General features: G+C 43.9%; 2 protein-coding genes across 3 annotated transcripts; one reads left to right on the forward strand and one right to left on the reverse strand.

Moving 5' to 3' along the window:
- The first annotated feature begins 113 nt into the window (after positions 1–113).
- LOC115179699 (coiled-coil domain-containing protein 122-like) lies at positions 114–2,065 on the forward strand. The gene is made up of 5 exons (XM_029741382.1): positions 114–260; positions 463–611; positions 774–1,172; positions 1,334–1,450; positions 1,713–2,065. The coding sequence occupies exons 1-5, from the start codon at positions 227–229 to the stop codon at positions 1,857–1,859; spliced, it is 846 nt and encodes a 281-aa protein (XP_029597242.1). The 5' UTR covers positions 114–226; the 3' UTR covers positions 1,860–2,065.
- A 157-nt stretch (positions 2,066–2,222) lies between these two features.
- Positions 2,223–21,842, reverse strand: LOC115179700 (ephrin-A2-like). 2 transcript variants are annotated; one of them, XM_029741384.1, is made up of 4 exons: positions 21,675–21,842; positions 6,546–6,838; positions 5,695–5,760; positions 2,223–3,436 (listed from the first exon to the last, which is right to left on the reverse strand). In XM_029741384.1, exons 1-4 carry the CDS (start codon positions 21,770–21,772, stop codon positions 3,303–3,305), a joined length of 591 nt encoding a protein of 196 aa, XP_029597244.1. In that variant the 5' UTR covers positions 21,773–21,842; the 3' UTR covers positions 2,223–3,302. The 2 variants fall into 2 exon arrangements, with proteins under 2 accessions (XP_029597244.1, XP_029597243.1); XM_029741383.1 differs by lacking the exon at positions 21,675–21,842 and adding an exon at positions 6,919–7,154.

The raw sequence follows: 21,842 nt of genomic DNA on the forward strand, positions 1-21,842 counted from the left end.
CAATGGAACTCTTTGGGTGTGTCCGAACTTCTGGTTTCTTTAATGGTTTAATTCTTAACATAAGTATATTGCTTTACTCGGCAAAGGTGAAGTCAGTCAATCTGGGTCGTATTGGGGGAATCCCACCTGAACCCCCCCAGGAACTTCAGCCAGGCCAAGAGAGCGCACGTGCTGAGCTGAGCGCGAAAATCAACTCTGTTTCGCGCACAACAACAAACGTGTCAACATGGCCAACTCTGCTGGGATGACGGTGGAAAATGGCAAGAAAACATATAGCAAATTCCGTATAAAATGTTGGACTGCCTGTATTATCTTGGGATGCTTTGCTAAAACAGCAGCAAAGTATGCCTAAAGTTGTTGGGGGTGGAGATACTAAAGAGTTAACGTTAGGACTACAACAAGCTAATTTAGGAAGCTAACGTTAGCTAGCTTAGCTAATAACAAACCACCTTCTTTCTTCAGATGTGACAGCGTCCCTTCCATGTATTGCTGTAGAGACACACGGAGGGCCTGACTTCTCTCTAACACAAGCTTTAGAAGACGTCTCTCAACAAGGATATGCCCAGATTGTGGCGCTCCAGGAGAAACAACAAGTGCTCAGCTCTCTCCAGGTGAAACTCTCCTTACCTGCTAACACAATGACCAGTAACATTTGAAAACTCCAGGAACACTGTAATTATTGCTGCTTAAATTATATATTCCATGCAACATTAATATTAGAACATTTGTTTTAACACTCAGTGTAAAGCAATGTTGTTTTCATCTGCTACCAGGCCATACTATCAGACATTGAGAAGAAAGGCAAAGAAGCTGAAGTGGAGTTAAAATCCAATGTGAGGCAGATTCTCATCCTGGAGGGTGAGATGGAACACCTGCAGCGACACATGCAAGACCTGGGCTTGCGTTCCATCACCGTCTACAACGAAAACACAGAGCTCCGAATGCTGATCGAGGAAGAGGAGGACAACTTCAGCCGCGTGCTGGCCGGTTACAACACCTACCGGAACAAGATGGAGGGCCACCGGACAGCTGTCTTGCAAGCGGAGAGCCAGACGAGGGCTCACAGGGAGCTAGTGGAGAAAAGGGCTCTGGTCAGAGTGCTCACAGAGAGGAGAGAGGAGCTGAGGGCCGACCTGGAGAACCCAGAGGGGAATGCTGTGAAGCAGGCACAGGTAAGAGCAGATGAGGAACCAGTGTAGATGTTGACAGATTACAGTCATATGGGATATGTTAAAAACAACTTTAATTTGGTCCTGTGATCCCTGTTTTCTCCAATTCACCTGTTCGCAAATTGTTATCGTGAATCAATAATAAATCTGCAATCTCTTGACAGAAAGAGATGGATGAAATGAGGGGGCAGATCTCAGCCCGGAGGAAGATGGTGACTGAGAGAAGAGAGCTCATCTTGAAGGAGTTTGAGAGTCACACACTGATTAAGAAGCATATCGAGGTACGGTAGTGAATCCCTATTGTCTGATGCTCACTCACCCTCATTTTCCTCTCATCCAACAGAAAATAAGTCACTCCAGAGAGTTTCTGTTAGATAAAGACCCACCATGTACAGTATTCATAATAAGAATAACTATTTATCTGGTACCTTTCAAACATGCAGCTCAAAGTGTTGTACATACAAAAAGGAAGAAATGCAGGACAATGTCAACAAAAATCAAAAGCTACAATATCTGTTTAAAACCCAAGTGTGTTGTTCTCAGATCCAGAACAGACGGTACAATGCCATCGTGAAGCGTCTCCACTGCCAACTGATGAAGGCCCAGTCCGGCCACCGGCAGTTGTCTGATGATATCTACCACATGGAGAGAGAGATCCAGGACCTCAAGAAGCGCCTCGAGGTGCCATAAGTTAGCGTTCTGGTTCATAAAACTGTACGTTTTGTCGTATGACCTAAGGCTAGGAGTTTTCCCTAACCAAGACATACTTCAGGCCCTAGTGTAGGTCTGTGCGTAACTGTTTTGTTGCTGTTCATTTTCTTTTTTACATTTTTCTCTCTCATAGTTTTTTCAGTGAAAGTAATGAATTGGAAAGCCATTAAACAAAAACATGTTTTTATAGAAAACTCCCTTTCCCTCCTCATTACAAATTTACCTGAATTTAGAGGTAAAACAGTGACACTCACTGACCAGCAGAGGACAATGGTGTCAACCAACTAAGAAATAGGAGCTATTCCTGCGTTACTGTATAGAAGACAATAATCACTGTCAGTCACTTTGTAGACAAAACAATATTTATTGGTGTGTTTCTCTCCTGTCTCATCATCTTGACAAAAACAACAGATCAGAACAGGAGACAAACTGATGAGATGGAGACGTGAAGGAAACCTTTTATACATTAAACCATGGCATGGATCGCCCTAGCGTAAATGCTGTACATGATAGAACAAACTACCAGCGGATTACACACACTAAGACACGCAACATCAGAGGAACAGAATACTGAGTCATCATCAACGGTTTTAGGGTTAGAGAATAAAGTAGGGACCAAACTTTCCTTTCTCTCTCTCTCTCTCTCTCTCTCTCTCTCTCTCTCTCTCTCTCTCTCTCTCTCTCTCTCTCTCTCTCTCTCTCATATATATTAATAATTGATGGTGCTTTTAAACGGAACAAAAATAAGATGAAACAGGGTAGAAACGTGTTCTTGTTTGTTTGTGTATGTGTGTGAATACAGTGCTTTCTCATTATGTTCCCTTCCCGACATTAAAGAAGTCTCGGTCCCCAGAGACTCTTTTTCTTTCTCTCTCCTTTTCTTTGTTTAGTTCCCTCTCCCCTTCCTTCTCCTCTTCCCTCTGTGGGCTGGGGGTTGCAGCAGTAAATATAGTTGAGTCGTTTCTCTGTCCATCAGAAGGCTTCTTCTGAGTGTCAGATCAGAATCTGCACTTTGGAAGTCTAATTAACTGTCCATTTCAAATATAACCATGACATCATCCGTAGAACCATCTTCAATTAAATTATATGTGATCATGTAAACATAACAGAAACACCATCAGTTTAGTTAGTTCCGTCCAGATTCACAGTGGTCATGCATGTGTGTGTCCAGCCAACTACCACCACCCCCCATCCATGTCCCTTCAGACACCCCAGGGGGGTTAGGGTTAAGTTTAGACTAGGGGCTCTTCATCCATGAATTAGCCCAGGGGCTGTAAATGCTTGTCCTGGGGACCCACAGTGGTTTTTAATCCAGGACTGAAAGATAGTTTCTCCCTGAGCGTGTGGGAGTTTGAGGGACAGCCAGCCAGGCAGCCTTCCAGCAAAGACTCTGTTCTAGGTCTTGCTCCAGTGGAGGGGGAGTCACAGCGATGAGAGGGAGCCCAGTAGCAGTGAGGCCAGGCTGGCTATTAGGGCTGGGGCTAGCAGGGACTCTGGGCTCCAGTCTGCAGCTCCATCAGTCAGAAAGGGCTCTGGAGAGTCAAACCCTGAACTGCCTGGAACAGACAGAGAGAATGACAACATGACTCAACAGAGAGTGAAAACACTGAAGTCTGAACAGACAGAGAGAAAGAAAACATCTGAAAGGAGAGATAGGACAGAATAGCACAGAGAGAAAGAAAAGGCCAGAATGATCTGAAAGGAGAGATAGGACAGAATAGAACAGAGAGAAAGAGAAGGCCAGAACGATCTGAAAGCGGAGAGAAAATGATGGAAGCATTTGAAAGTAGAGTGAAAGAAATCTAAACAACCAACTGATTGGAGAGAGAGAACAACAGAATGGAGAGAAAATTACTAAAATAGACAGAAAATAACAGGAATAATAATAAGAAAGTGTTGGAGTTCCAGATACAGCAACAGAGAAAGAGAATGAGAGAAAGAATGTAAGAGGAGAAAGAGAGAGAGGAGACTAATGTTGCCAAGACCTCAGCAGGGGGTTTAAGCAACCTTATTACAGTTTAATACAGTTGTACACACACAGTGATAATTGTAGAAAGTCTTTAGAAGAAGATGAGGTTTATATGTCAGTCAGAAAAAAAGAGTAATTACAGAGGAGAGGAGTCATGTCTCTATTAGGAACTACATTTAAAGGAGAGGAGTCATGTCTCTATTAGGAACTACATTTAAAGGAGAGGAGTCATGTCTCTATTAGGAACTACATTTAAAGGAGAGGAGTCATGTCTCTATTAGGAACTACATTTAAAGGAGAGGAGTCATGTCTCTATTAGGAACTACATTTAAAGGAGAGGAGTCATGTCTCTATTAGGAACTACATTTAAAGGAGAGGAGTCATGTCTCTATTAGGAACTACATTTAAAGGAGAGGAGTCATGTCTCTATTAGGAACTACATTTAAAGGAGAGGAGTCGTGTCTCTATTAGGAACTACATTTAAAGGAGAGGAGTCATGTCTCTATTAGGAACTACATTTAAAGGAGAGGAGTCATGTCTCTATTAGGAACTACATTTAAAGGAGAGGAGTCATGTCTCTTAGGAACTACATTTAAAGGAGAGGAGTCATGTCTCTATTAGGAACTACATTTAAAGGAGAGGAGTCATGTCTCTATTAGGAACTACATTTAAAGGAGAGGAGTCATGTCTCTATTAGGAACTACATTTAAAGGAGAGGAGTCATGTCTCTATTAGGAACTACATTGAAAGGAGAGGAGTCATGTCTCTATTAGGAACTACATTTAAAGAAGAGGAGTCATGTCTCTATTAGGAACTACATTTAAAGGAGAGGAGTCATGTCTCTATTAGGAACTACATTTAAAGGAGAGGAGTCATGTCTCTTAGGAACTACATTTAAAGGAGAGGAGTCATGTCTCTATTAGGAACTACATTTAAAGGAGAGGAGTCATGTCTCTATTAGGAACTACATTTAAAGGAGAGGAGTCATGTCTCTATTAGGAACTACATTTAAAGGAGAGGAGTCATGTCTCTATTAGGAACTACATTGAAAGGAGAGGAGTCATGTCTCTAGGAACTAAATTAAATGGAGAGGAGTCATGTCTCTATTAGGAACTACATTTAAAGGAGAGGAGTCGTGTCTCTATTAGGAACTACATTTAAAGGAGAGGAGTCATGTCTCTATTAGGAACTACATTTAAAGGAGAGGAGTCATGTCTCTATTAGGAACTACATTGAAAGGAGAGGAGTCATGTCTCTATTAGGAACTACATTTAAAGGAGAGGAGTCATGTCTCTATTAGGAACTACATTGAAAGGAGAGGAGTCATGTCTCTATTAGGAACTACATTTAAAGGAGAGGAGTCATGTCTCTATTAGGAACTACATTTAAAGGAGAGGAGTCATGTCTCTATTAGGAACTACATTTAAAGGAGAGGAGTCATGTCTATTTTGGGAACTTAACTTAAAGGAGAGGAGTTGTATCTCTATTAGGAACTACATTTAAAGGAGAGGAGTCGTCTCTATACATTTAAAGGAGCGGAGTCATGTCTCTATTAGGAACTACATTTAAAGGAGAGGAGTCATGTCTATTTTGGGAACTTAACTTAAAGGAGAGGAGTTGTATCTCTATTAGGAACTACATTTAAAGGAGAGGAGTCGTCTCTATACATTTAAAGGAGCGGAGTCATGTCTCTATTAGGAACTACATTTAAAGGGGAGGAGTTATGTCTCTTAGGAACTTGAAGGAGAGGATTTCTGTCTGTCTTTCTACTGTCCTGTCTTCTCTCTGTGTTTGTGTGTGTGTGTGTGTGTGTGTGTGTGTGTGTGTAGTTAGAGCGTGACTTACCTGGGGGTCTGACATACACCTTCAGTCTCAGACACGGCCTCCCTACATGGTTGGGATGAGGAGACGCTGACAGAGAGAAAGAGGGAGGGAAAGAAAATGAGATGGAGATAGGTTGTAGTTTGCTATGTTGGTTATGCCACTGTGAATGGGGTTCAGGTTAGACCTGGGTGATCCCACTACATCTGGTGTCCATGAGGTTGAAAGGGAGATATACATACACACACACACACACACACACACACACACACACACACACACACACACACACACACACACAGTGAGAGGATAAGAAGAGCCAAGTCTGACCTCAGAGCAACATCATAAAAATCTGCTGCTCAGAGGAAATAACCATGACCCTTCCTCTTCCCACCCTCCCTCTCTCTACCTTTCTCTCGTTACTCCTCTTCTCTCTCTCTCTCCTCATAGCAGTAGTAATACATATACTAGTAGTTGTACTGTAGCAGTAAGAGGAGTAAATCCTAACTTACATTGAAGTCAAAAATTGTACTTCATGCATTCATGTCAAATTCGACTTAAATGGAAATTTCAACTCACCCCATAATATGTTGTTGTTGTACTGCAGTAGTACGACATATTTCTCACATTTATAGTAGTAGTACGGTAGTAGTACAAGATATTACTCACATTTATAGTAGTAGTACTGTAGTAATACAAGATATTACTCACATTTATAGTAGTGTTACTGTAGTAGTACAAGATATTACTGACATTTATAGTGGTAGTACTGTAGTAGTACAAGATATTACTCACATTTATAGTCGTAGTACTGTAGTAGTACAAAATATTGCTCACATATTAGTTATATTGTAGTGATATGATATATTACGCACAGATATAGTAGTATTCGTGTCCTGGCCTGAACTCGAAGCCCAGGGAGAAAGGCGTAAACAGCTGGAACTTTTCTGAGAAGCGCAGGGGACCGTCAAGACCGGTAGGTCGGTTGCACTCCCAGCGTTTGAACCCCCTCATCCTGTGTTGACAGGAAGTGTACCCCTCGTGGTTGACCATGAACAGGATATAGCGTTCCATTCGACCGTGAGCCGGAGGGCCATTGGTGTAGAATGGACAGTAGATGTCGAGGTAGTCATTTATACTGACCGCAACCCTGTAGTCATGGTGGAACCTAGACCGCAACACAACAACATGGTTAAAACACTGCCACAACACAACCACAACAAAACCACAGGGTTAGGATGGATTTACACTGCTTTCTCTTTCCATCTAGCTGTCCCTCGGTCTCTCTCTGTTTCTCTCTTTCTCTCTCTCCTTGCTTCTGTTTCTCTCTCTCTCCCACTCCTCATATCTCTCTCCAACTCCCTGTCCTCCACCATCTATATCCTCTATCCCCTCATATCTCCCCTCTCCCCCATCTGTTGTCTCTCTGTAAGCATTAATCAGAGTGCTCAACCACCGTGACCAAGCGGATACACACACACACACATTACACAAAGATACAAACGCATGCGCACAACTCTACTTTCTGCTGAAAATGTATGTGGGTCTTTCTATAAATAATGAGGCCAGTGTGACATTGGGCAAAACATTTCTAAATGGTTTGAAACAAGATCAAAGGATTTTCATGCAGTTCCAGATGTGTACTTAGAGGAATAAAAGGGAATACATGCAAATTAGCCCATTACTCCACCTATACAACAACACAGGACTAGGACTATACATCCTTTAAGTAGGGTTCACACAGACACTGGCAAGTCTAATTCAAGGACGTTCAGGGACGCTTTCAAGCACTCTATTGTCCTTTTCAAGGATCTCAACAATGTTAAACAATTGTATAATTTATAGAATTGTACATTTAGGGCCTAATATAGAACCCCCGTCCACCCAAAAAGTGCAAAAGAAAAAGTAGGTCATTACCACTTTAAGAAAAATACATTTTTTAGGCCTTGATATTCTAATTATTATTATTACATTCTAAAATATGTGAGAATAATGTGGACATTGCTTGACTAAATAGATTGGATGTATGCATGGCGATTTTTCAGTAGATGTTGTCGACTTCATAACAACTGTACGTGATTTCACGGCAACATAGTTGCAGCGGGAAACAAACGAAAGTGGCAAAAACTGATAAAAAATGAAATCACAGATAATTATATGGGAGCAGGAGAATTTATAAATTGGCTACAATAATTAGAAGTAATTTTCAAGCACCAAATTGAGGAAATGTCAGATTTTCAACTCAAGGTAGGCATATTCTAGTGCTTGAATTTCTGAGCTCCAAGTGGGCTACTTCAAGCCCCTTGTTGTTTAAAATGGCAGGTGTAACATGGAAAATAAAATGGATTTGTCATGTTATTTCATTACCAGATCATGTTGTGAATAAGCCCACTAGGCTATGTAATTTGTCGTCATTATATCCAGAATAATTAATAGGAAGAGTGTTGGGTGTTGCGCAATAGTCTATCTTACACAATTGCGCACAGCTAGACTCAGGAATGAGACACCAAAATATTCTGGACCTACAGTACCAGGCAAAGATTTGGACACCTACTCATTCAAGGGTTTTTCTTTATTTTTACTATTTTCTACATTGTAGAATAATAGTGAAGACAACAAAACTATGAAATAACACATTTGGAATCATGTAGTAACCCTAAAAGTGTTCTTCGAAGTAGTCACCCTTTGCCTTGATGACAGCTTTGCAAGCTCTGATCTCCCCTTATACTGTGTATGATCCCCCCTTATACTGTATCTGTAATGACATGAAAAAAAATTGGCAGATTATTATCAATGACTTATTAAGAAGTTGTCCAGTATAAGAAATCCTCACTGGTACCCTAGTTTATAGAAAGACCCGTGTGTGTTTGCTTCATTGTGTGTGTGTGTGCTTCATTGTGTGTGCGTGTGTGTGTGTGAAGGGTTTAGGTTGTGAGGATTTCTTCTCTAAAACAGAAACGCAGCTTTTCTCCTCCAGTGGCCAAACCTTGCCCCCCACCGATCTAGAAATAGGCATCCGCTCAGGGGGAAACACACACAGACATCAAGCGACGCCCATAGTGTAGCAGCTCTGTTCCACTCTTTCCATTTTCAACCCTGAGAATGAAAACCAATAGTAAAATGGTCAAAAAAAATGCAACTCTAGCCTCATGGGGTTTCAAATAATCATATTTTTATTTTGTTAATTTACTACCGTTTATGTTCTTGACATTGCGAGCTATTCACTGGTGGAGATGTAAAAGTAATCTGAATAAGGGCTGGATTCAATCCAATCGTGCATTACAGGCAATGTTCCCACATTGCTCAATCGGAAATTACCTTTAAATGCCAAGCGTGTTTCAATGTGCGAACGGATTGTATCCCGGCCTAAGTATATTCTGTTACATACCCAATATTGGGGGTGAGTTAGAGAGAGTAGCCTAACAGGGCTGATTGAGATAGTAACAGGACTGACTGACTGACTATAGTAACAGGACTGATTGAGATAGAAACAGGACTGACTGCGATAGAAACAGGACTGACTGCGATAGTAACAGGACTGACTGCGATAGTAACAGGGCTGACTGCGATAGTAACAGGGCTGACTGCGATAGTAACAGGGCTGACTGCGATAGTAACAGGGCTGACTGCGATAGTAACAGGGCTGACTGCGATAGTAACAGGGCTGACTGCGATAGTAACAGGGCTGATAGAGACGGTAACAGGGCTGATAGAGATGGTATCAGGACTGACTGTGATAGTAACAGGGCTGATAGAGATAGTAACAGGACTGACTGAGCTATAACAGGGATGATTGGATAAGTTACATTATTGATAGAGATATTGACAGCACTAATAGAGATAGTAACATGATTGATAGAGATATTGACAGCTCTAATTATAAATAATTCTATAAAGGTAAAGAGACTTAAAGTGTATAAATAAATATTTTTCTTGTTAACAAAATAGAGTGTTGGGCAGAAGGGTAAGCTATATTCTGAATAATTCACATTAAACACACACACACACACACACACACACACACACACACACACACACACACACACACACACACACACACACACACACACACACACACACACACACACACACACACAGGGTAAGCTCTTGTGTGAATTATTCAGGTCAGCCAAACTGTTGCTGCTGTTGGCTGTGCTGTGTAGCTGTTTCATATTTAATGGTCCTTTTGATGTGTATTAATTAACTACTGCTAGCTCTGCTGTTTCTCTTCCTTTAAACACACACACACACACATACACACACACACACACACAAAGACACACCTCCTTAGCCTGTGGGCCTAATGGCGAGATGAAAGAGAGGAAAGAGGAGGAAGGGGGATACGGGGGAGGAAGAGAGATACCCCTCAACTAACTGATACAGGAGTAGCTAGGAGAGGTTGTGTCGTTAAGAAGCGATGTGTGTGTGTTCCTCTGGCGCTCTCATTTTAATCCTTGTATAGGGGTTGTGGTGGGAATCTGCACACCATGCTAAATCGATACACACCCTTTCGCTTTAAAGAGAGTGTGTGTCTGTGTGTGTCCACCTTAGTATGCAGCTCAGACATAGCGGGGGAATATTTGTACGGGGGGGGGTTACATAAGACAGACACTTAAGTGGTTTTGACCTTGGTTACAACCCCCTCATACACACATGCACGCGCACACACACACACACACACACACACACACACACACACACACACACACACACACACACACACACACACACAGTCATACACACACACACTCAAGCACACAGTCACTCACACACAGTCACGCACACACAGACACGCACACAGACACAGTCTCACACACACACTAAACTTTATTTTAAGCACTGAGTGCGGACATGAAGGCAGCGTGTGTGTGTGTGTGTTAATGTAGATTAAGAGCCTGAAAGAGGACACATTGAACTGAGGGAAACAGGGGACCATATCCTTTATTCCCCCCTTTCTCTCCATTCTTGCCTTCCCCTCCTTTTCCTCTAGGTCTTACCATTCCCTTTCTCTTTCCATGACCCTCTCCACTTTCCCTCCATATTCTTCTCTTTCCTCCATCACCTTCTCTTCCCTCCATCTCCTTCTCTTTCTCCTTCTCTTCCCTCCATCTCCTTCTCTTCCCTCCTCTTCTCTTTCCTCCATCACCTTCTCTTCCCTCTATCTCCTTCTCTTTCTCCTTCTCTTCCCTCTATCTCCTTCTCTTCCCTCCTCTTCTCTTCCCTCCATCTCCTTATCTTCCCTCCATCTCCTTCTCTTCCCTCCTCTTCTCTTTCCTCCATCACCTTCTCTTCCCTCTATCTCCTTCTCTTTCTCCTTCTCTTCCCTCTATCTCCTTCTCTTCCCTCCTCTTCTCTTCCCTCCATCTCCTTATCTTCCCTCCATCTCTTCTCTTTCCTCCATCTCTTCTCTTTCCTCCATCTCCTTCTCTTTCTTCCTTCTCTTCTCTTCATCTCCTTCTCTACCCTCCATCTCCTTCTCATTTCTCCATCTTCTGTTTTCTTTTTCTTAGCAGTTGTCCTTCCACTTCTCTAAACAGTTCCTTTTCACCATCTCTCACTCCATCCCTCAGTAAAAAGATCAGACAGGCTGTTTGCTCTCTCGCTCCCTCTCACTCCCCCTCTCTCTTTCTCTCTCTCTCTTTCTGGCAGGATGACAGCTCTCACTCGTCCCAGGGCAGGCCCTTATGTAAACAGCCTCATCGCACTCAGGCAGTGTGTGTGTGTGTGTGTGTGTGTGTGTGTGTGTGTGTGTGTGTGTGTGTAAACCCCCTCATTACCATATCAAAGCCTGTGATCGCTCCTCTCCTCCCAGTGTTAGAGTGGCATATTAATAGTTGTGTAGGTTAAACTTCCAGATAAAGCAGGCTGATGAAGGTTAGTTCTCTCTGTTTGAAAGAGTTCACTTACTTGCATTTCCCTGCGGTGTGTGTGTGTGTGCCTGTGTGTGTGTGTGTGTTTGTCGATTGAAGAATATGATACAGGACTGGGCTTTGATTGGCTGACAGATTTGATTGGCTGACAGATTTGTCTTTTGATTGGTCCTACCCCGAGGCTCTCAGATGACCTTCAGCAACTTTCTCAACTTTTTTCTCTCATCCACCACTTCTCTCCTCTCATATCCCTCTACACTCTCTTCTCATATCCCTCTACACTCTCCTCTCATATCCCTCTACACTCTCTTCTCATATCCCTCTACACTCTCCTCTCATATCCCTCTACGCTCTCTTCTCATATCCCTCTACACTCTCCTCTCATATCCCTCTACACTCTCTTCTCATATCCCTCTACACTCTCCTCTCATATCCCTCTACACTCTCCTCTCATATCCCTCTACACTCTCCTCTCATATCCCTCTACACTCTCCTCTCATATCCCTCTACACTCTCTTCTCATATCCCTCTACACTCTCCTCTCATATCCCTCTACGCTCTCTTCTCATATCCCTCTACACTCTCCTCTCATATCCCTCTACGCTCTCTTCTCATATCCCTCTACACTCTCCTCTCATATCCCTCTACACTCTCCTCTCATATCCCTCTACACTCTCCTCTCATATCCCTCTACACTCTCTTCTCATATCCCTCTACACTCTCCTCTCATATCCCTCTACACTCTCTTCTCATATCCCTCTACACTCTCCTCTCATATCCCTCTACACTCTCCTCTCATATCCCTCTACACTCTCCTCTCATATCCCTCTACACTCTCTTCTCATATCCCTCTACACTCTCCTCTCATATCCCTCTACACTCTCCTCTCATATCCCTCTACACTCTCCTCTCATATCCCTCTACGCTCTCCTCTCATATCCCTCTACGCTCTCCTCTCATATCCCTCTACGCTCTCCTCTCATATCCCTCTACACTCTCTTCTCATATCCCTCTACACTCTCCTCTATTATCCCTCTACACTCTCCTCTCATATCCCTCTACACTCTCCTCTCATATCCCTCTACACTCTCCTCTCATATCCCTCTACACTCTCCTCTCATATCCCTCTGCACTCTCCTCTCATATCCCTCTACACTCTCCTCTCATATCCCTCTACACTCTCTTCTATTATCCCTCTACACTCTCCTCTCATATCCCTCTACACTCTCCTCTCATATCCCTCTACACTCTCCTCTCATATCCCTCTACACTCTCCTCTCATATCCCTCTACACTCTCCTCTCATATCCCTCTACGCTCTCCTCTCATATCCCTCTACGCTCTCCTCTCATATCCCTCTACACTCTCCTCTCATATCCCTCTACACTCTCCTCTCATATCCCTCTACGCTCTTCTCTCATATCCCTCTACGCTCTCCTCTCATATCCCTCTACGCTCTCCTCTCATATCCCTCTACACTCTCTTCTCATATCCCTCTACACTCTCCTCTATTATCCCTCTACACTCTCCTCTCATATCCCTCTACACTCTCCTCTAATATCCCTCTACTCTCCTCTCATATCCCCTTACACTCTCCTCTCATATCCCTCTACGCTCTTCTCTCATATCCCTCTACGCTCTCCTCTCATATCCCTCTACGCTCTCCTCTCATATCCCTCTACACTCTCTTCTCATATCCCTCTACACTCTCCTCTATTATCCCTCTACACTCTCCTCTCATATCCCTCTACGCTCTTCTCTCATATCCCTCTACACTCTCCTCTCATATCCCTCTCTCTTCTCCGGGACTAGTTTTGTACGGTACTTCCCCTCCCGGGTATGAGAGGGTTGGGGAAGGTTATTGAAATAAATTGACTAAAAGTATGTAACTGCTCCAGTGATTCTGATGAAATGGAATAATTGAATCTCACAGTAGATGCTTCACATTTGTCTGATTGACTGACGACTAACTAACTGATTAACCAACTGACATAAACATAAGAGTTTTCCCCTCATTCCTGCCCCACCCTTCTCTCTCTCTCCCTCCATCCCTCTCTCCACCCACCCATCCTGATGTGTGTCTACTGTAGTAGCCTGACTTAATCACTCAAAGCTGGAAAACACTTAGAGGCTCTTCACTAAATCCATATCGAACACACACACACATCCATATCAAAATGAGGTTATATCTGCGGGCAGTTTGCCACATCTTTGATCAATAATATAATTTGTGTTTTATTAATAACTCCAAACACTGACATGCCCCGTAAGCACTTTACCAGAAAACAAGCAACCGTAACCCCCTTCTGCCCCCAACCCTTTACCAGACAACAACTAACCCAACCCTTTACCAGACAACCACCACCCCAACCCTTTACCAGACAACCACCACCCCAACCCTTTACCAGACAACAACTAACCCAACCCTTTACCAGACAACCACCACCCCAACCCTTTACCAGACAACAACTAACCCAACCCTTTACCAGACAACCACCAACCCTTTACCAGACAACCACCACCCCAACCCTTTACCAGACAACCACCACCCCAACCCTTTACCAGACAACCACCACCCCAACCCTTTACCAGACAACCACCACCCCAACCCTTTACCAGACAACAACTAACCCAACCCTTTACCAGACAACCACCACCCCAACCCTTTACCAGACAACCACCACCCCAACCCTTTACCAGACAACCACCACCCCAACCCTTTACCAGACAACCACCACCCCAACCCTTTACCAGACAACCACCACCCCAACCCTTTACCAGACAACCACCACCCCAACCCTTTACCAGACAACCACCACCCCAACCCTTTACCAGACAACCACTACCCCAACCCTTTACCAGACATCCACCACCCCAACCCTTTACCAGACAACAACTAACCCAACCCTTTACCAGACAACCACCACCCCAACCCTTTACCAGACAACCACCACCCCAACCCTTTACCAGACAACCACCACCCCAACCCTTTACCAGACAACAACTAACCCAACCCTTTACCAGACAATCACCACCCCAGCCCTTTATCAGATAAGCATCAACTAAACACTCTAGCAGACACCCACCACCCCAACCCTTTACCAGACAACCACCAACACAACCCTTTACCAGACAACCACCAACCCAACACTTTACCAGAGAAACCACCAACCCTTTACCAGACAACCACCACCTATAGAGGATTCTCTACCCAGACAACCACCACCTATAGAGGATTCTCTAACCAGACAACCACCACCTATAGAGGATTCTCTAACCAGACAACCACCACCTATAGAGGATTCTCTAACCAGACAACCACCACCTATAGAGGATTCTCTAACCAGACAACCACCATCTATAGATGATTCTCTAACCAGACAACCACCATCTATAGAGGATTCTCTACCCAGACAACCACCACCTATAGAGGATTCTCTAACCAGACAACCACCACCTATAGAGGATTCTCTAACCAGACAACCACCACCTATAGAGGATTCTCTAACCAGACAACCACCACCTATAGGGGATTCTCTACCCAGACAACCACCACCTATAGAGGATTCTCTACCCAGACAACCACCACCTATAGAGGATTCTCTAACCAGACAACCACCACCTATAGAGGATTCTCTAACCAGACAACCACCATCTATAGATGATTCTCTAACCAGACAACCACCATCTATAGAGGATTCTCTACCCAGACAACCACCACCTATAGAGGATTCTCTAACCAGACAACCACCACCTATAGAGGATTCTCTAACCAGACAACCACCACCTATAGAGGATTCTCTAACCAGACAACCACCACCTATAGGGGATTCTCTACCCAGACAACCACCACCTATAGAGGATTCTCTACCCAGACAACCACAATCTATAGAGGATTCTCTACCCAGACAACCACCATCTATAGAGGATTCTCTACCCAGACAACCACCACCTATTGAGGATTCTCTACCCAGACAACCACCACCTATAGGGGATTCTCTACCCAGACAACCACCACCTATAGGGGATTCTCTAACCAGACAACCACCACCTATAGGGGATTCTCTACCCAGACAACCACCACCTATAGAGGATTCTCTACCCAGACAACCACCATCTATACAGGATTCTCAAACCAGATAACCACCATCTATAGAGGATTCTCTACCCAGATAACCACAATCTATAGAGGATTCTCTACCCAGACAACCACCACCTATAGAGGATTCTCTAACCAGACAACCACCACCTATAGAGGATTCTCTAACCAGACAACCACCACCTATAGGGGATTCTCTACCCAGACAACCACCACCTATAGAGGATTCTCTACCCAGACAACCAACATCTATAGAGGATTCTCTACCCAGACAACCACCATCTATAGGGGATTCTCTACCCAGACAACCACCATCTATAGAGGATTCTCTAACCAGACAACCACCACCTATAGGGGATTCTCTACCCAGACAACCACCATCTATAGAGGATTCTCTAACCAGATAACCACCATCTATAGAGGATTCTCTACCCAGACAACCACCACCTATAGGGGATTCTCTACCCAGACAACCACCATCTATAGAGGATTCTCTACCCAGACAACCACCATCTATAGGGGATTCTCTACCCAGACAACCACCATCTATAGGGGATTCTCTACCCAGACAACCACCATCTATAGAGGATTCTCTAACCAGACAACCACCACCTATAGGGGATTCTCTACCCAGACAACCACCATCTATAGAGGATTCTCTAACCAGATAACCACCATCTATAGAGGATTCTCTACCCAGACAACCACCACCTATAGAGGATTATCTAACCAGACAAACAGCATCATTTCTAATTTTTCTGTCTCACTGTATAAACTTCCTCTTTTTCTCTTCAAATGATTTAACACATTTCTACTTTTAACCCTCTTATGTCTCTCAGCTTTCGCTACTGAAATGTCGTCTTGAGGATTAATAAAGTATTAACCTATCAGCCTATACATTTGAAAGTGTAAGTGATTTGACGGTAGTTTAGAGAAAGCATTTGGCTAATAACACTTTTATCAATGTCTATGTACAAAACATAGAACATTTCAAAATCATTTGACACTTGTAGTGTAGATGGATCATTAATACATTATTTTCCCATCTGACTGTGTAAAAAAATAAAGTATAAATGATTTGTAGAGCACAGGGTTACAGCTGAGGTTAGTGTGTGTGTGTGGGGGGGGGGGTAGAGCTAGGCTTAGAGACGATTGTGCAAGCATTACAGGAGATGTTCTTCTTCACAGCTGAAACATGTTAAAGCGAAATAGCACAGTGCACGCATGCACGCACACACACCTGAATGAGGATGGCAGAGAGAACATGAATTATTCATCCAGGCAGTCTCTCCGAATTAGTAAGAAAGGAGGGAGAGAGAGAGATTGTGCCTCATCACCTCCTCAAGACTAATAAAGACAGCAGTGTGTGTGTGTGGGGGGGGGGGGTTAATTCCCTTTCTCCACAACCAGAGAGAAAACAGTCTGAACTTTGAACCAATGAGGAGATGTTGCTGGGAGCATTTCCTCACCAGCTGTGGCACACACACACACATCTCTGAAAACATCTCTCTCTCAGACATACGAGTATTTTCTCTCTAACTGTGTTTCTCTCACAGATGTAGAAAGCAAGAAAAACTTCAGAATAATAAGCTATCACAATCCCTTTCCAAAATACTCACATACACACACTAATGCTTAAAGTTAGTGGTTGGTCACCGTGAGTAAGCACACACAAAGCGTGGATTACAGTCTGTCCTTGTCCATAGGACCGCTTTCAGGGTAAGGAAACTAATAAGGCATTTAATCATTTGGGTGAACTATCCCTTTAAGAAGCCCAGCGTAAAGCGGTTAGTAATGTTAGAAGGTAGCCGCACCGCCAGTTTCTCAGCAGTCTAGTTTTTAGGACCGACCCAGTTTAGAACAGTGCACCATCTCTAACACACACACACAAAGACACACAGTTCTGGGATCTGGAAAGAAGACAGAAGTGTGCGTTTGAAGTGTGTGTGATCAAACGGTGAGTATGCAGCTCCACAGCCGTACGCCACAACTCATACCTCACACACTCCTCCTGTATCTCCTCCTGTAATCTCTTTATCTCCTCTGTCTCTATCCCCACCTTTCTAATAGTCTATTTCTTTCCTTTCTCACTCCTGTCATTTCATTGTCGTGTGTGTGGGTGGGCGTGCATCTGCGGCGAATACCTTCTTTCCATCTCTTATCTGTTTCTATGTAATATTGAATGTTTCCATCTAACATCGCTAGTATATTGTGTTTCTAATACAGTACACCAGATATCTTGTATCTATCTGCTATCTTTGACATTTACTATCAGGTATTGTATAGATCAATTAAAAAAAAGAAGGCTATGAAGTTATATAATGTGTGTCCCTCAGTGTTATGTCATTGGTGTTACCGCCTTGAAAATCAATAATTAGAAAGATATACAAGGACCTTGAGCATTCTCTCCAGTGGCAAACTGTTATCGGGGATGGGTCTATATTAAATCAAATTATTAGCTAAACACACCCTTTTAGTATGTCATACGTTTGAGGATTCAGTTGATCATGTGGTGTGTCTCAATCCAAAGTGCCACTTGGTGTTAGTGAATTGAAATGAAGGGAAATAACATTGTGAGCAAAATGTTTAATCATATCACTTCAGTACATTCTTTTTAAAGGATTGATGACGTTAGATTTCAGCATTTGTGGTCTCCATTTCAGAATGTGCGCTGAGAGTCAGGAAGCGAGGAGTGAGTATTTTAATAAATAAACGCAACTAAATACAAAAACATGACACTGGAACAGAAACAATGATGCCTGGGGAAGGAAGTGACATATATAGGGAAGGTAATCAGGGAAGTGATGGAGTCCAGGTGAGTCTGATGAGGCGCTGGTGCGCGTAACGATGGTGACAGGTGTGCGCCATAACGAGCAGCCTGGTGAGCTAGAGGCCGGAGAGGGAGCACACGTGACTCATTGGTGTTAATACTCCTACTGGTGGCACAATGTTATCATAATGGTAAATGTTATTTAAAGTCATTAAGGTACCATATTAGTTGATTTAAAATGGGAAGATGTAACTAAATACATTTAAATAAATACACATCTAGAAGAATGAAGTACTTTTTTTCCAAAGTGCCAAGTCCAATTGTCACCGTAATTCAAGAAGAACCTGCCAATGAAGCGAGATCAGATTAAGAATAAGGGGATCTTTCAGACAAGTGCCTCCATCTTTTAAAACATATAATGAGTGGTGATGTGATTGCAATATCAAACACACACACACCACTAAAAACAGAGATTTCCTGACAAAGTTTGCTGAGTGAAAGTTGTTCCGAGTCCTGACCTTAAATGTTTTATAGACATTTAACATCACCTGTGAAGCTAAACCAAGTGGAAAACAGATTGTGTACACCAGCAAAACATCTCTTCCTGTCTCTCCCACATAATTTCTCTCATCCCCCCACTCGCTTCACACTCCTTCTCCTTCCTCTCCTTACAACCTCTGTCTCTCTCTCTCTCATCTTTCTCGCTCCCTATCTCTCCCTCTCTCCTCTCTCTCCTCTTGCTCTCTCTCTCATCTCCTCTCTTCCGCTCTCTCTCTCCTCTCTCCTTCTCTTCTCTCTCTCTCTCTCCTCTCTCTCTTCTCTTCTCTCTCTCCTCCTCTTTCTCTTCTCTCTCTCCTCCTCTTTCTCTCCTCTCTCTCTCTCATCTGTAAAAATTGTGTACTGAGAGCACACACACACACCAGAAGCTTTGATTATTGTATTGTAATCAAGTCAGAGACGTTAACAGGCTTTTTTGTTGTCTTGTCTCCTGTTTATTTTCTATTGTTTAGATGTGTTTGTCATAACTGGTGTACATCAGTCATAGTGGGAATAAAAGGTAGACACAGACAGAGAGACAGACAGACAGACAGAGGCTGTTTCATTTCAAACAGAGAAGACAGTAAGATAGAGAGCAGGCAGACACACACAAACACACAGAGGTTTGCTGTTACATGTAAGTGTATAGTACAGATGTGTGTCAGAACAAACTGAAAGATATATCTGTGTATGTCACAGGGGACAGTAGAGAAAGTGTGTGTGTGTGTGTGTGTGTGTGTGGTGTGTGTGTGTGTGTGTGTGTGTGTGTGTGTGTGTGTGTGTGTGTGTGTGTGTGTGTGTGTGTGTGTGTGTGTGTGTGTGTGTGTGTGTGTGTGTTGTGTGTGTGTGTGTGTGTGTGTGTGTGTGTGTGTGTGTGTGTGTGTGTGTGTGTGTGTGTGTGTATATATATTTTTTTTGGGGGGGGGGAAAAGGGCAAGACAGATACATGGATGTGAATGTGCCGCAGGGGACAGGAGAGACTGCACATGGCTAAGTCTGTGTGTCTGACACAGTTGAGAGGAGAGTAGGCCTTTCTGCGCACACACACACACTAGCTACTATCTTCTCCTTTCAGTCTTTCTCTGAGGACATCCATCCCATAGCATGAAACCCTCTGCAACCATCATTAGGGACCTCTGGAGGAGGATGGAGAGAACCACAAAGCCTCCCAGAAGAGAGAGGAGAAAACGTGATGGGAGAAAACGTGATGGGGAGGACACGGGATAGGGAGGACACAGGATGGGGAGAAAACGGGGTTTGGTGAGGACACGGGATGGGGAGAAAACGGGATTGGGAGAAAACGGGATGGTGAGGACACAGGATGGGGAGGACACAGGATGGGGAGAAAATGTGATGGGGAGGACACAGGATGGCGAGAAAACGGGAAGGGGAGGACACAGGATGGAGAGAACGTGATGGGGAGGACACAGGATGATGAGGACACAGGATGAGGAGAAAACGGGATGGGGAGGACACAGGATAGGAGAAAACGTGATGGGGAGGACACAGGATGGGGAGAAAACGGGATGGGGAGGACACAGGATGAGGAGAAAACGGGATGGGGAGAAAACGGGATGTGGAGGACACAGGATAGGGAGGACACAGGATCAGGAGGACACAGGATGGGGAGAAAACGGGATGGGGAGAAAACATGATGGGGAGGACACGGGATGGGGAGGCCACAGGATCAGGAGGAAATGGGATGGGGAGGACACGGGATGGGGAGGAAACAGGATCAGGAGGAAATGGGATGGCGATAAAACGGGATGGGGAGGAAACAGGATCGGGAGGAAATGGGATGGGGAGGACACGGGATGTGGAGGAAACAGGATCAGGAGGAAATGGGATGGCGAGAAAACGGGATGTGGAGGAAACAGGATCAGGAGGAAATGGGATGGCGAGAAAACGGGAAGGGGAGGAAAAAGGGAGGAGAAGAATATAATTACTTTGAAGGATCAACCCTGGGATTAGATTTGGCTATTCTCTGAGGCTAGAGAGACAGGATGCATGTGTGTTTCGCAAAAACAAAGCTGTGTGTGTGTGGTTTGAAACTCATCTCCTGTTCATTTGTTTCTGTATAAACAAACTTTTCTATCAACCTCCCATCACACATTAATTCAGCAATATAACAATAGCATTGCACAAACAAAGCATGTTGTCTGATGTAGCACGTTGACAGAAGGAGGAGGGGAAGAGCAGAGTGAGAAAGGAAAAAAAGAAAGAAAGAGACGGAGAGAAAAAGAGAGAGAGAGAGGAGAGTCTTCCTCCTTGCCTGTTAAATATTTGAGCACTTGTGGAGAGACAGAGCTGTTAGCTGAACTAAATCAGCAGTGTCGGTGTGTGTGTGTTTCAGGGGGAGACAGGGCTGTTAGCCGGTTAGTGGTAATTCCAACCGTGATAGAGTGGGAGCACTTTCACTGTTTATATATGTACCTGAGAGAGAGAGAAGGGATGTAGGGAGGGGGAGGCTGTCCAGTCTGTCAGAATTCATTAGACTGACAGAGCGAGGCTGCTCTGCACCATGTCAATGAGACCCAGCTAACCACAGCAGTGTGTGCGTGTGTGTGTGTTTGCGTGTGTCTATCCCCTATACTCAATAACTGGAGAGGGAGGCAGAATGAAAGAGGGAGGCATGATGCCCTCATTGTCTATCAGAGACAAAAGGAGCTTTCAGCTCAATTATAGCATCCACACAAACACACACAAACACACAGACTGTATCATCCTACCTGGGGTTCGTGCTGTTCCAGTAGACAGCATGGTGGTCGAAGATGATCTGGTCTTCAGCCCAGACGGACAGACAGGAAGACAGGACGGTCAGACACATCAGAACCACCTGCGTCACACACGTACACACAGTCCTCTGACCAGGCCGAGCCGTCCACCTCACACTCCTC

Source organism: Salmo trutta, chromosome 39 (genome assembly GCF_901001165.1).
Source record: "Salmo trutta chromosome 39, fSalTru1.1, whole genome shotgun sequence".
Classification (NCBI taxonomy): domain Eukaryota; kingdom Metazoa; phylum Chordata; class Actinopteri; order Salmoniformes; family Salmonidae; genus Salmo; species Salmo trutta.